The 15,019-nt window shown below is 36.2% G+C and overlaps 1 protein-coding gene across 2 annotated transcripts in view; it reads right to left on the reverse strand.

The window, feature by feature from the left end:
- Positions 1 to 15,019, reverse strand: part of rbms2b (RNA binding motif, single stranded interacting protein 2b) — a 52,582-nt gene that overhangs the window by 18,378 nt on the left and 19,185 nt on the right. For both annotated transcript variants that reach the window (XM_056449196.1, XM_056449195.1), the window contains exons 2-3: positions 11,391 to 11,563; positions 2,481 to 2,539 (exon numbers count right to left, since the gene is read on the reverse strand). In XM_056449196.1, the coding sequence (XP_056305171.1) occupies positions 2,481 to 2,539; positions 11,391 to 11,563 (232 nt within the window). The remainder of the gene's footprint in view (positions 1 to 2,480; positions 2,540 to 11,390; positions 11,564 to 15,019) is intronic.

Below are 15,019 nucleotides of genomic sequence, written 5' to 3' on the forward strand. Positions count from 1 at the left end.
ATGTAATAGCATTGGTCTACTTGACAGATGCAGGGTTATGCAATACCAATCTCATTGCTGTTACATCAGCACGCATTTGCTAGAGATAAAATAGATATATTTAAAACACTCCCACAAGCTGAAGTTAACCTAAAGTAATTTAATTTGTTTTAAATATGTTTTTTTATATGACTTTCTTTTATACGTGGAATACACACACACACACACACACACACAAAGATTGTTCAAGCTGAATCCAATGGAAGTGAAAAGCAACCACAGCTTCCAAGCAGGATTTTGTGCTAATGATGCCTGATATCTCAGTTTGTTTCTTGTTGAAGCTATTGTCAGTGACTTGGTCATATATAGGCCCACACAAAATCTGTGTGTGCAGAATTTACGCAGATTTTAAGCACATCGTTGAGTCTATTTATTTACTTGTGTAAAGGTGTGCAAATTTATATTTATTCAGTTTTTAAATTAATTTTAGTAATAATATTGACTAATATGAAAGTGTTTATATGATTTATTTACAATACAGTTTATAAAGTAATATTTTATGGCTTTTAGTAGATATATTATAAGACTTGCTTTGTTTACCAAATAAGTGGATCTAATTGGATTTGCGTTGTAAACATTAAATAAAAGTAAAAAATATATTCTTTTTATTTAATATTTTATTTAATTTTTAGTCACAAAAATCTCCAAAACCTCCAAAAATCATTCAGCATAATCTGCTTTTTTACAAAATTCTGCGCAGAAATAGCAAAAGTTGTGCGCAGATTCTGTCTGGCCCTAGTCATATGGATCACATATGTGGCTTTTTAAAAGCATTTTTGGAAGTTGCCAGCTCTTATGTTAAGAAATAGAACGGCTTGTTATGTCTTTTTTTGTGTGAAAGAATGTCGTACAGGTTTTAACAAAATTAGACCTTTTAATTTTGGAGGGAACTACACAAAAAGCTAACAAATAAACTAGATAGAAGTTCCATATTACAACATGAATACATCAAATTAAGGTTATTTATATTATTATTATTATTATTATTATTATTATTTATATTGACATAAACTTGCAATTGTACATTTAGATCTCTCAATTCAAAGGAAAACAAATCTGAACGAACAGATATAAACTTAGATTTGCAAAGTATAAATGGCTAGATAGCTATAAACCTGTATTGCAAGACATAAAGTTGCAATTCTGAGGGATGAAAGCAAAACTGTAAGATTGCAAATCCAAGTTAATAACTTAAAATTTTGAGTTTGTCTTGATTCTGATGTGTTTTCTTTTTTTCTCAGATGCTGGAATTCATAATTCTTGGAATTGAATGAGTTTTATTTTATTTTATGCAAATAAAAACAACATTTATGCCTCTGAATCAATTTAATTCATACATTCAAAATAATTTTTCTGGTCTAAAAATGGTTTTAAAAACTGTCCTTTAAGGGTTTTGAAAAAATGGCATTGCAATAGGTTTGTCGCGATACTGGAATTTGGTACCAATTGATTCTCTCATTTTTAAAATGTCCATTTCCCGCTAACATTTGAGCGCTGTTGAGCGCATTCCTAAACACTGCTGATTTGCTATTGTGTTCACATGCTCAACAGAAATGACTGTAGTTGGCCATGAAGGTCATCAGTTCACCGAATTCACCGATGTTTACTGAGTGTACCCACCGATACAGGGACACTGGAGTGCTTTAAAGCCACGATTCATCAGCAGATCGCTCCTATGTCAGTTTATTGACTGATTTAAAACACCCCAGTGTCCCTGTATCTATATGTACACTCTGTAAACAGTGGTGAGTTTGGTGAACTGATGACCTTCACAGCCAATCACAGTCATTTCTGTTGAGCACGTGAACACAAGCAGCAAATCAGCGGCGTTTAAGAACGCGCTCAAATGTTCGCAGGAAGTGGACGTTTTTAAAGTTTAAGTATCGATTATTGCCGAATTCCAGTATCGTGACAACCCTACATTCCAATATTATATGCTTCAGCGATATACATTGCGATATGAAATATATTTCACCATATGTATTGAATAATTCTATTTGTGAAGAACTCTTTTTGTGGGGAGGGCAAACAAATAAGAGAAAAAAAAGTGCTTTATATTTGTCAGTTAAGTCTTACTGGCAGTTGGACACATATATTTAAAAATCTAATGTAAAATGGCAGTCTTCACTGTAAAAAGTTATTTAATCAATCTTAAAGCTACAAATGCTATTGTTTCTCGCTCGATACGTTTGACAGAAAACAACAAAAAACAAATGTGAAATATGAACTTAAATCCACAATGGTTCAAATTTGCCATTAATCTACAAGTTCCTGGACAAGAATAATCCTTATTGACATTGAAGAACCTGCAATGTTACTATTACAGATGTGCACATTCCTGAAACAATATATTGTGCAGCTCTACTCTAAAGTATGAATTGCAGGTTACCACCTTTTTACAGTGTATTCCTTTAAAGATGAATAAATTCAGCACATCTTACCTTTACACTTGTTGGTGGTCTTGTCAAGTATGGCCTTAGTTGACACTATTTTTCCATAGCTGTGCGTTACAAAACAAGAACAACAAGAAACATTTGGTTTAAATGTGCGGCTAAACACCTTAAACAGCATTTAACAGCTTAATAATAACAAAAATGACCAAACTCATAAGACTTGCTGATGTGAATCTGATCTTTTATAAGGTCAAGCACAGTTTGGAAGAGCCAAAGTAATCTAAGCCTGGAAACAGCCGAGCAGCAGGGGCACAAAAACCCATAAACGCAGGGCACCAGCGCCGCTCCATTCACAATGCACCACTCAATGGGCTTCATATCCAAAAATCATTTGCATGAAATCTTCATGAGGGTGCCGACGTGGTGGAGAAGCCCTGATCAAATGGTAATGCACTTTGAATAATGGATTCCATACCATGTTCACGCTGCTTTGCATAACTTGGGGAGAGGAATTGGCGCAGCGTGATATAGGTATATAGCAGCGGTAGGTTTCTATGGATTACTGGAGGCTTGTGGTTGTTGGAGGGACGAGGTGGGGGGTAGGTGTTCTTTCTCCAGGCATGTGCTTGCAGTGTAACCTGAGAGTTCTCCTTGTCTGCCCTGTACAGCTTTGGCTGGGATCCACCACAACAATCAACCTACAATACAACCTACAGCTTCTTTCTCAAAACGGATTCTGAACTAAATCTAGATAAATGTACAGTAGTTGTGGTGTAGATGCAGATCATATGAGAGCAGTATTTAAACAGTTTTTAATTATTATTTCACCATACAAACCTTAAACCCCAAGATGTAGGTCACTATTTTCAGCAGATCATTAAAAAAAGTTTTTATTTTATAAAAAAAGAAGCAAAACTCCTGCTGCATATGATAGTTATATAAAAAAACGACTTTATTGTTCCACAAAAATATATCTTCTAGTGCTACATTGTAGTAAATGAACAGACAAACCTTATTTTGGGATTAAGTACTCGTTTAAATATTGTTGAAGAGATAGTTCTCCCAAAAATGAAAACTCAGTCATCAGTAACTCAACCTTCGCTTGTTTAAAAACAATTTAAGTTTTTTTTTTCTGTTGAACTCAAAATAAGATACTTTGAAAAATGCTGGTTGCATTGAATTCCATAGTGATTTTTTTTCCTATTATGGAAGTCGATGGGTCCCACAGTACTTCCCACTGAAACACACATTTTGCCCACATTAAATAAATAGTTAACTATATGCGACAAACAAAACATAATTTCATTTTTAACAATAACTCTGTTTAATATGACACTAGCTATGTTTCCATCCACCTATTTTTATGCACATTTTGCATATACGCATAAAAAACGGTTGATGTAAACGCCATGATGTGCATGAATTATGAAAATGCGCATAACTGAGTAGGATAAACTATTTACTCGATAAGAAAAGATGTGCAGAAACTACGATGGAAACACTTTTACCGCACACATTTCAGTATGCGCATTAAAAAAGGTCATGTGATTTAGGTTACAAGAGATCATGTGATGATGAACATGTGCGTAAATGGACAAACCAGCAGGCTGAGCACACTGTAAACCATCTGAACTGTTGTTTTGGTCATTCTAACATGCCTTAACCGTTTAAGTATTAGTGCTATTATATTATTAATGACCTCCAGAATCAAGAGCGTCTGTGCTCCGCGTCTGACACCTTCAAACGCCACCGCACATTCACTGCGTGTCAGGATTGCCTTCTGAGGCGCAAGTCATTTATTAGATGAAGAAAAGATTGACGCAGCTTCTCCTACCGCAGAAAATTCAGTTTTTACTGTTGATATTTGGCGCCAGTTAATCAGGAAGTGAAAATTTTGTTCGCTTTGACTCGTTGGACGCTGCTTTATTCGCACGTATTTAATGCGATAATCCAGTTTTGAGCATAAAGTTCATTCGTATTTTTGGACGGAAACATAGCTCCTGTTATACAATGTTATTTTCAATGGGTTAAAGTAAAAAAGACTTGAAATAAAAAAGAAATCCACTATTTCTCTTTCTTTTATGTTATTCAGGAGCCATGTGCACCCACTGACAGGTAATCTGCTTCTATCTCTCAAGTTCAAAGCAAACTTGAATGCCAAAGCATTTTAGATATGCACGTAAAATATCTAATAAATTAACTATTGATAAAATTAATAAAATATACAGCATATGACAAGTAAAGGATAGAAAAAGGAATAAAAACAGGCAATATCTCTAAAAATTATAATACAGGATTAAAATGTGTAGATCATTTAAATAAGGCAAATGCGTTGATTAACCAATACTAATGGTGTACTCATATTTTGCAGCCAGTTTGGACCAGTCATGTCGTTTTCTTCAAGTATATAGTAAAGTCGTTTAGATTGAATTAATGTTTCTCTCGCGACTGTGTGCACGGTCAGCTGCAAAACCAATCGCAAGTATGCTTAAGAAAAAAGGTCATGCAAAAACACACAATGACAGCTTTAGAAAGCGAAAACAAAAGACAAATTCCAGACATTTTAGGAGCTTTAGAAACCTCGGCCGGATGACATTTTTTAAGTCCCTAAAAGGCACATCTCTGTGGGTCTGCAGAGCATGTGAGATTACCTATGGGAGTGTCGACAGTTCACACGCACACAGTATGAAACAAGTAAACGTGAGAATTTTTCTCTACTTAATCAATGTTTGGTTATATTGGGCAGATAGAAAAATGTAAAAGGATGATATAATAGTAAAACAATTGTGTCACAAAATATACTTGGGCGGCCGTTGATATACCTAGGCCGCCCGCCCAAGTAAAGTCTCTGTGTGTGAAGCACTGGGATCCAGCATTCTTCAAAACATCTGTGGTCAACTAAAGAAAGAAACCCATGTGATAGAACTCACATAAATGTTTAATTCCACATGAGGGTGAGTAAATGATATCTATAACTTTAACTGATATTTTTTAATACATTTTTTTCGAGTTTAAAATTTCGCAAAATATTTGCTGTCATCAAATAAATATGTCAAGTGTATGTTATCATAAAATCACACACATACAAATGGCAACCCAATGCAACTAACATAATTATTAAGTGATATCTAGGCCCACACGGAGTCTGTGCGCGCAGAAATCCGCAGATTTTTAGGCTATTTTTAAGCCTATTTATTTACTTGTGTAAATGTGTGTACATTTTTTTATTAATTTCAGTAACAATAATATGATATGTTTTCATTTATTTACAATACAGTTTGTAAAGTTATGTTTTCTGTATTTTAGTAGATAGATTATATGATAGACTTGCTTTGTTAAGCAAATAAGTGGATCTAGATGGATTTGCATTGTAAACATTAAATAAATAATAAATAATTCTGCATAGATCCACAGATTTTTTGCTATTTCTGCTGAGAATTTTGTAAAAAATCTGTGGATTTATGCAGAATTATTTTGGGAGTATAGTGACTAAAAACTTAATAAATGAAATAAAAAATAAAAGTTTTTAGTCACTATACTCCCAAAATAATTCTGCATAAATCCACAGATTTTTTACAAAATTCTCAGCAGAAATAGCAAAAAATGTCCGCAGATTCTGTCTGGCCTCAGTGATATCCAATAAATTACAGCCCAAGAACCAAACAGTCTTCATTTGAAAAGGGAAAGAGTCTGCAAGAGTGAGGCTGTTGATCACAGTCTTTCTTCAGATAAAAACTGACCTAAAAATGCAAAAGATGCAAATAGTTTTTAAAAGTATTAAGAGAGTTAAATATAAGGTGTATATTTATATATGCGGCTGTACTAGTTCTCAATGTTCTTGATTGTGATATCCACAGCATTCACCTCATAAATCAAGCTCTAGTGTTCTGCTCTCTCGCTTTCTATAAAGGTAACAGGAATTACCTGACCAAACATCCCCTCTGCCAACAGCTTCTTTGCTAAGGAACACCTGATATATTTGACTAACTCTTATCTCTCTCTCTCTCTCTCTCTCTCTCTCTCTCTCTCTCTCTCTCTCTCTCTCTCTCTCTCTTTCTTTCTCACACTCCCCAAATCTCTGTTTCTCTCTCCCCGCCCCCATCGCCAACAACTTTTGGTCTCCTCTCCCTCCCAGCTGTTGCCCTTGTTTGTCTTTCCCTTTTCCCCTGGGCTCAGAGTTTCCTGTAGGGCTGGGCAGCTTCATCTCAGCCACTTCTTCCAGAATGCTCAGAATGAGAGGGCCTCCTTCTCCAGTACTATACTTTTTCAATTCGCTGCACTTTCTTTCTACCCCAGCTATAATTTATGTGCAGTTCTACAAAAAATTTAATAGGCAGGGAATGTTCTCAAAACATTCTGTAACATTCCTTGAAAGCACATAACATTATTAAAGTAATGCTTTTGGAACATTCTTCAGCAAGATTTTTGCTGCTCGATTAAACTACTGATTTAAAATGAGCTGAAACAACTAAACTTTTGAGTTTTTGGGACATTTTAATTGTTTTATGTTCAATCCACTCCAATTTGTTAAAACCATATGTTCACTTAATCGATTTGTGTTGAGACAACATGAAGCAATTATGTGGAACCCAGCATTTGTTACAGTGTTGTAACATTGATAGACAAAAAATGTTATTATAATGTGAATGGAATGACCTAATGACATTTTTAAATAATGTTTTTAAGAATATTACTATAACATGAAACTGAAACTTTAATAACATCATTAAAATTGAAATATAACGTTAACACATTGTCTAAAAAACTTGCAGTTACTCACACTAATATGGATCAACGATGTTGATGACATCACTCTGCACTTTAGCTTGTCATCAGATCTTCTGACCAATCAAATGCTCTTTAGAATCTGAAATGTTCTACCTCTACAAAATGCTAAATCTGCAACTTCCATTCACACAATTACTCTTTTCAATATCGTGATTGGCAAATATAGGAGCATAAAAGAATTAAGGTCTTCGCACACTGAAGTATGCAATATTTTCTAATTCCTATCCGAAAAATTGGTCACATACCTAAACCTTGCACACTGAGTCCGATGCGTATTAATTAATCCATTACGAAAACACGCAAAACATTCATTCATTTTCTTTTCAGCCTAGTCCCTTTATTAATCTGGGGTCGCCACAGCAGAATGAACCGCCAACTTATCCATCATGTGTTTTACACAGTGGATGCCCTTCCAGCTGCAACCCATCACTGGGAAACATCCATACACACTCATTCACACATACACTATGGACAATTTTAGCTTACCCAATTCACCTATACAACATGTCTTTGGACTTGTGAGGGAAACCGGAGCACCCGGAGGAAACCCACGTGAACATGGGGAGAACATGTAAACTCCACACAGAAATGCCAACTGATCCAGCCGGGGCTCGAACCAGCAACCTTCTTGCTGTGAGGCAATTAAGCTATCCACTGCGCCATCGTGCTGCCAAACGCAAAGCATTTAACTACAGTTCATTCAAGTAGTGATACTTTGTTCTTCTTTCTTCTCTAAAGTAGAAAAAGAAAGAGGAATATGCCACATATTGTGTTTATTTCAGGAATCTGTGGAATTTTAATACATTGCTTGTGACACTTCACACATTTACGTACGTAAACAAATCGTGAACAGAGACTGGTAGTAACTATAGACATTATAATAGATGGCAGTGCGGCTGCATTGATGTATCAAAGCAATGGACCGATAGCGCAGTGGTTCCCAAAGTGGGGGTCAGGACCCCCTGTGCAGTCGCTTGGTGATTTCCAAAAATATCATATATGTTATTAAACTATTAGAATTACCATATTTTATGCATAACCTACAGTAGATAAAAATAGTATTTAATAGTGTCATGAAAAACAACATGCAAATAAAAAGCTGCCTTTGAATTCTTTTTCCATTGGATTGCGAGCCCTGGGGTTATTACGCTAGATTAATGACACAGCGATAGTGTTAGTTGCAACAAGTTGATTTTAAAGCATAATGTTAAATTTTGACACCTTTACGGCACTTGTAAACCAATAACAGTCTTGTGCTGTAAACGGTGTACTCACCATTTTCATTAAGTGAGATTAATATAAAATTTACCAAATGAATAATGACTATGAAAATTATATGTTTGTTAGACTGTTGCACTTTTCTTGTGTTATCAATAAGCTTGTTTATATAGTTGTGTGTGCACTGTTGTGTTTATAACCACCTACAAGGATAATGGGGGTCGCGAGTCTCTGGAATTGTTATTTTGGGGGTCACGAGCTGAAAAGTTTGGGAACCCCTGTGATAGCGGACCATGCTTTCTATTATAATGTCTGTGGGCAGTACATCAAATGTATGGACACACACACCCCAACCAGTATGCTGTACGGTGGCTCTAAACTGTCAAAACACCCCTTAAAGCTCTTTTTTCAGATGTGAAATGTTTTGTTTTTTATGTTGGACGAAAGTTTTGGAGGCAGTGTGTCAGTATGATTCACCCAACATGAGATCAAATTTATTTTTTAACGTTCAAAAATTATGAACGAAAATTTCGAATTCAGTGTGCAACAACCTTTACTGTCCGTTCACACCGAAGGCGGTGAGAACGTCAAAGGTTGCTCTGGCCGCCTTGGCAACAACGCTGTCTGCCTTCAGCTCCGGCGGCGAGAGCATCAAACATTGATCTCGTATTTAATAGGGCCGTTGCAGCATATCATATCAGTTACATTCCTGCATAAAACATGCTTTCTAGCGTGAAAATGTTGCGCACCTTTTATTAAATTCATTCAACAAAGGAAGATCAAGTTGCATGTGGTGTGGCTTTGCTCCACTTAATTATCCAATGTGTCCATATGTCTGAAATATCCTAAAGCAGCAATACTGTTTTGTTTTGTCGCATTAGATTCCCGCTTTAAAAAAATAAATAAATAAAATAAATTATTAGTCAGAATCATTAGCCCCCCTTTGAATTTTCTTTTCTTTTTTAAATATTTCCCAAATGATGTAGGGAAAGGAAAGGAAATTTTCACAGTATGTCTGATAATATTTTTTCTTCTGGAGATAGTCTTATTGGTTTTATTTTGGCTAGAGTAAAAGCAGCTTTTTTTTTTATTTTAAGGTCAAAATTATTAGCCCGTTTAAGCTAGATTTTTTTCAACAGTCTACAGAACAAACAATCGTTATACAATAACTTGCCTAATTACCCTAACCTGCCTAGTTAATCTAGTTAAGGCTTTAAATGTCACTTTAAGCTGTTTAGAAGTGTGTTGAAAAACATCTATTAAAATTTTATGTTCTGTCATCATGGCAAAGACAAAATTAACCAGTTATAAGAAATGAGTTATTAAAACTATTATGTTTAGAAATGTGTTAAAAAAAAATCTTCTCTCCGTCAAACAGAAATTGGGGAAAAAAATAAACAGGGGGGCTAATAATTCTGACTTCAACTGTATGTATATATATATATATATATAGCATTAATACACATCAGTAACTCGCCAGTAAATTTTTTAATGTATGTTCCTGTAAAAAAACATTGCAAATAATTGGAAATCCGGCGACCACAATAATCAAACCCTTGGGAACAGTTGCACTCCTCTCAAGCGGTGGACTTCTACATTCTGATTGCTTGCCGCCGAACCGCGTCATAGCTCATTACCATAAAGTTGACTTGATTTTAACTCTCCCCGACGCCCACACCGGCGAAGACACGCCGTCCTGCTCCCTGCCACTTATCGTCTCCGGCTCCCATTGAAAATTGATGACTTCCGGCTACTTTGACGCTCTCGCCGCTTTCGGTGTGAACAAACAGATAGAGTATGAATATACTTTTATTGGGTCAACAAAGTGTGTTGACTTGCATGAAAGTGCTCAAAAGTGGACAGGCTTAAGTTGTTTTAGACTCTGGTTTTGCCAACTCAGTGGAAATGTACTTTAATACTTAATACCTTAATAAACAGGACAATATATTTAGAGTTGCAGTTAGTCTTGAGGTAGCGTTATTTAAAAACTATTACAGAATTTGTGAAAAGTTTTTAATGACATTTTATTCAGTTGCAGTTTACAGTTGCAATGCTACATTGCAAACAATTAAAGGTTTTCTTCAGTTATTTTGTTCTTTTTGGATTTTTTTTTTTGGTCAATGCACCTATTAGACCATTTTGGTTGTCTTACTGTTGAAGACAAATCAAATCAAACCTCTAAAGCAACTAATTAAAATATATAATGACAAACTTTTGCAAGGGCATAAATGGATTAAATTAATTTTGTGTACACTTTGGAACCTGTAGATGCACAGGAGAAGCAAAAGCAATGATACCTCTTTAAAACCCTCCATAACTTTTATCATCCCTAAAAGGAAGTGAGGTGCAGGCAGGGAAAGAGGCGAGGAGTGGGAACGTCAAGCCTAGTTCTTGGAAACACTGCAGTCGGTCACCCAAAAAAAGAGAGTTTTGTTTGAAACCCAAGCCTCTGTTGAGTTTGTGTCGCTACATTCCAGCAAAATGTCCTCTAACATGAAAGCACAGATCTGATAGTGACAAAGCGATACGAGACCAATTCCCTATCTACTAACAAAAACACACGGACAGAGATCCAATGGCAGGATGAAGAACGAGCGTCCCCCAGGCACTGCACCGAAATGTTACAAAAATATCAGAAAACGCTTTATGAATAGAAATGTGCGATTTACACAACGTCTACTAAATCTAGATGCTGCATGGGCCCATCCAAAAACACTTTAAGTCATTTGCATTCATTTCAACACGATCTGCCAGCAAGACATTTCTAACCTCCTCATGAAGGGTCAAGTCAGGACGCTCAGAGTCTGTGTTTTTCTCTCCCACACACGCCTTCTGTTTTTTTAATGCATCTCTGGTCATATTATACACCCTGAGTTCTTTTCCAACTGCTGATTATGAACCTGACCTCACTTGCCTCCTCCAATCCTAAAGTCATGAAACAAGGACACTTACGGTTGACAGAGTTTGACCAGATCCTGGTCTGTGGTTCCGGGATGGAGTCCACGGATGTACAGGTTGGTTTTGCTCAGCTGGTCTCCACCGCTGCTGCTTCCATTACTGCTGCTGGTGGTGGTGGTGTTGGGACTGGGCGGCGCCATCTGTTGGGTGGAGGATGCATACGCCTGCTGTAAAAACAGAGATAAGACAAGATTCAACTCTATTAGATTCAAATCCCAAAGGTCTTTCCTTTAAAATGTCCTCTGCGAATTTTAAGGAAGGAGTGAATCATTTCTAACTTGGAGTCTTGCCACATGCAGAGCAAAACCCTGCAACAACCAAGTGATGATATAGATAAACAAGAAATTTCACACGCACTTAACCGTTAAAGAAGTAATTGTAAATTCTGTCATTATTAGTCAGCCTCGTGTCATTTCAAACCCATATGCTGTTATTTTTTTGCACACTGCAATTCAATACGTTTCCATGATATAATTCTTCATAATGACAAATAGGATGCATGTGATCGATGCAAAATAAAGGTGTAAATGGGGTCTTAAGCATTTTGAGCTTGTCCACTTCTGCCACTTCCAAAGAAAATGCATTTGACTGGACTGCTTTGTGATGTAAAGGCTTATTTGGTCGAATACATTTGAACATTAACAAAAATAATCTACTCTCCCTGCTGACTGAACATGTGATCATTATGAGCTATACAATAGTGTTTATAATAAGGGAAAGCACTTGAAAAAAAATCGTAGAGATTAGGGCTGGACGATATTGATATGAATACAGTTTCATCTGATGACTTAATATCTTTATTTGAAAAGAATTTATATTGCTAAATCGATTGGGATGATTCTGCAGTGGTTGTGCATCTCCATAAAATCTAATAAACAATTTAAAAACTTTTTGGGGTCCCCCAACACATTTTCGATGTGGTGTGCTATTTGCAGTGCATTTCTTTATTTGCATGTGTTGTGAGTATTTTCATGCATAACAATCTATAAATACAATCAAGAAAAAGACACAATTGAAAAAGTGTTTTAGCGTTTTCCGAGTCAAACAGTACTCAAGTACAATAAATTAATGATAAAAATACAAATATTTCAATAAAATTAATCATTGTTAAAGTTACAAATGGTACAATTTATTATGCCTGAATGCTTTTAAGGTCATTATACAACCACAGGCATCAAAGACACATGCAAATGATGAATTATAATCAAGACTCAAAATTGCAAATACTCGCGATGTGACTATTGCGAATTATCACATAGCGATATCGATGCTGAAACAATATATTGTGAAGCCCTAATAGAGATACATTTTAGAGATGCGGTTCATACCCAGTAAAAAGGGTGACGCGTCTTAGCAGAACACTTGTGATCAGATCACTGAAAACATATCCTATTACCAGGTGAAAATATGCCATGATGTGTCAGGAAACAGAAAAAGCTTTGGTGAAAACTTGGCAAATATTTAATAACAAAAAAAATCCTAGTACTAATTTCTTGATAGAAATGACATCCAAAGATGTAAAATGTTGGTCATAAATGTACATTTACTCAAACTAAACACCAGCTGCAGCATTCAGACTATATATACAGTATATATTTAAATGCCAGAGTAAGGGCCAATCCAAATTCTACCCCTTAGCCCTTACCCTTACCCCTCGTTTTGCACGTTCAAGTGAAGGGGTAGGGGTGTCCTACTTCTGTTTAGCTTAATGGCGTAGGGCAAGATAGCCCTTGAAACAGTAGATTTTTCAGGACCATACTTAAAACCAAGGGATAAGATGGGGTAAGAGGTAAGAACTCTACAACAGCAACATGGCTGCACATGGAAGTCAGGAGATGCACAAATTATTATTTTTATTTCATTATTACGAATTTTACAACAAAAGAGCATATGTTTTTAATACATTCATAAAAGCGTTTGTGATTTACCGTCATACTTAAAAAAATGCAAAATTTCGCTATATATACTCCATAATAACTCCTGTATAGCAGTCCCACAACATACTTTTACATCTGTCACTCAAGGACACTCAAATACCCTATCAGAAATGTCTAGTGGCTGGGAATGAGCTTTTTACAGTGTCTGCTATAATGTTAATGTTGTTTTCATGTGTTTAGATGGCCACTGTGTAAATACACAGTACAGTAAGCAACAAGCTTATTCCCACATTAAATTGTTATGATAACGTGGTATCATTGCCTTCTGTGATTTCCTGAAGATAAATACCAAAAAATAACGCAACTGGAATAACTACAGCAGTCCCCATTGACGGTTTCATATGAAGTAAGAGATCGCGATGACATATGGTGACGTGTGCAGGTGTTCTAGTGCTTTCCCATCTCTTAGGGGTAAAATTTGAAGCCCTATTCTTTCACACTCTGTTTCAAGGGCCGAGAGGAAGGGGTAGGGAGTAAAAATAGAATTGGAATTTGGCCTAAGTGTTGTTATATCTGTGTTATGCTAATATAATAAGTTTTTAAACATGTTAAAACGTTTTGCCTTCACAAAAGTAGTTTTAAACTTTAATGTAGACTTATAGTCACAAAAATAGAAGTTAAGTGACAATCAAAAAGTCCACGCAATGCATTTAAAATACCAGCATTTTGATTGGTATTGCCTTTTATGCGGATTTTCATGATGACGCATGCAACACGAGTCACTAGTGTCAATATTTTTGCACCTGCTAAATGGCACTTCACTTTAAAATGTTACTATAGGTCGTAAAAATAGAGGCTTTCACATATAAACTTCAGTATTGCAGATAATGGTGCGATATGTAACTTGTTTCTTCCTCATAAAAGGACCAAATAGGTTGTTGTAGTGCAGGATTAAACAGTGTTACGTGTTACAGAGCGACATTAAATACTGCAGCAAACATTAACTCACTGAACAGGATGTGACAATCGTTTGATTTAGACGCGCTTTCTTGTCCTCCTACCTTTGCATGAAGGCATTTTTCAGCTTTTTGACACCGCCGGTGTCTCAAAAGAATGATTAAATGGCATCTGATAGATCCATTTCTTGCTTATTCAGTGATTCAGTTTCGCACTGTACAGGTTCGCAACAGGATGATGAGTAAACAGTGACAGAATTGAAATATTTTGATCAACTCTCCATTCCATATGTGATGTGGTTTACAAAAACAAGCGGGTTCTGCTAAAGAACACATCTCCGATTGTTGTTGTGTCCAAAGCCAGGGGCTTTCCCTCTCCTGAGAGGTTGTGTTAGTTTTCTAATTAACTCCTCATCAGTCAGAGGGGCAGGCAAGGATGAAGTATTTCATTAGTCAAGCCTGTGAAACCCAATCTCAGACAGGGAACAATAGGCCAGTTTAATACATGCCACAAGTTCACTGGCTTGGCTGAGATTGTTGGAAGAAAAGAAAGAGGGGCACATCCAGAAGTGCCCGCACAAACGTCATGTCATATAGGACTCTTGTCTTTTGCTCTCTCCTCTTGAGCCGGTTGAACTTAGTTATAGAAGCCTGTCTAATTGAGATTTGAGCTTGTTAGCGTTGAGCGCTAATCCCTCTCATGTGCTGTGTGCAGTCAGAAAGCGCTGTCTCATTAGGACTGCTCGACTCGGCTAACTCTGCCTCTGCATGGGAAACAGATGACTGAACC

Source organism: Danio aesculapii, chromosome 23 (assembly GCF_903798145.1).
Source record: "Danio aesculapii chromosome 23, fDanAes4.1, whole genome shotgun sequence".
Lineage (NCBI taxonomy): Eukaryota > Metazoa > Chordata > Actinopteri > Cypriniformes > Danionidae > Danio > Danio aesculapii.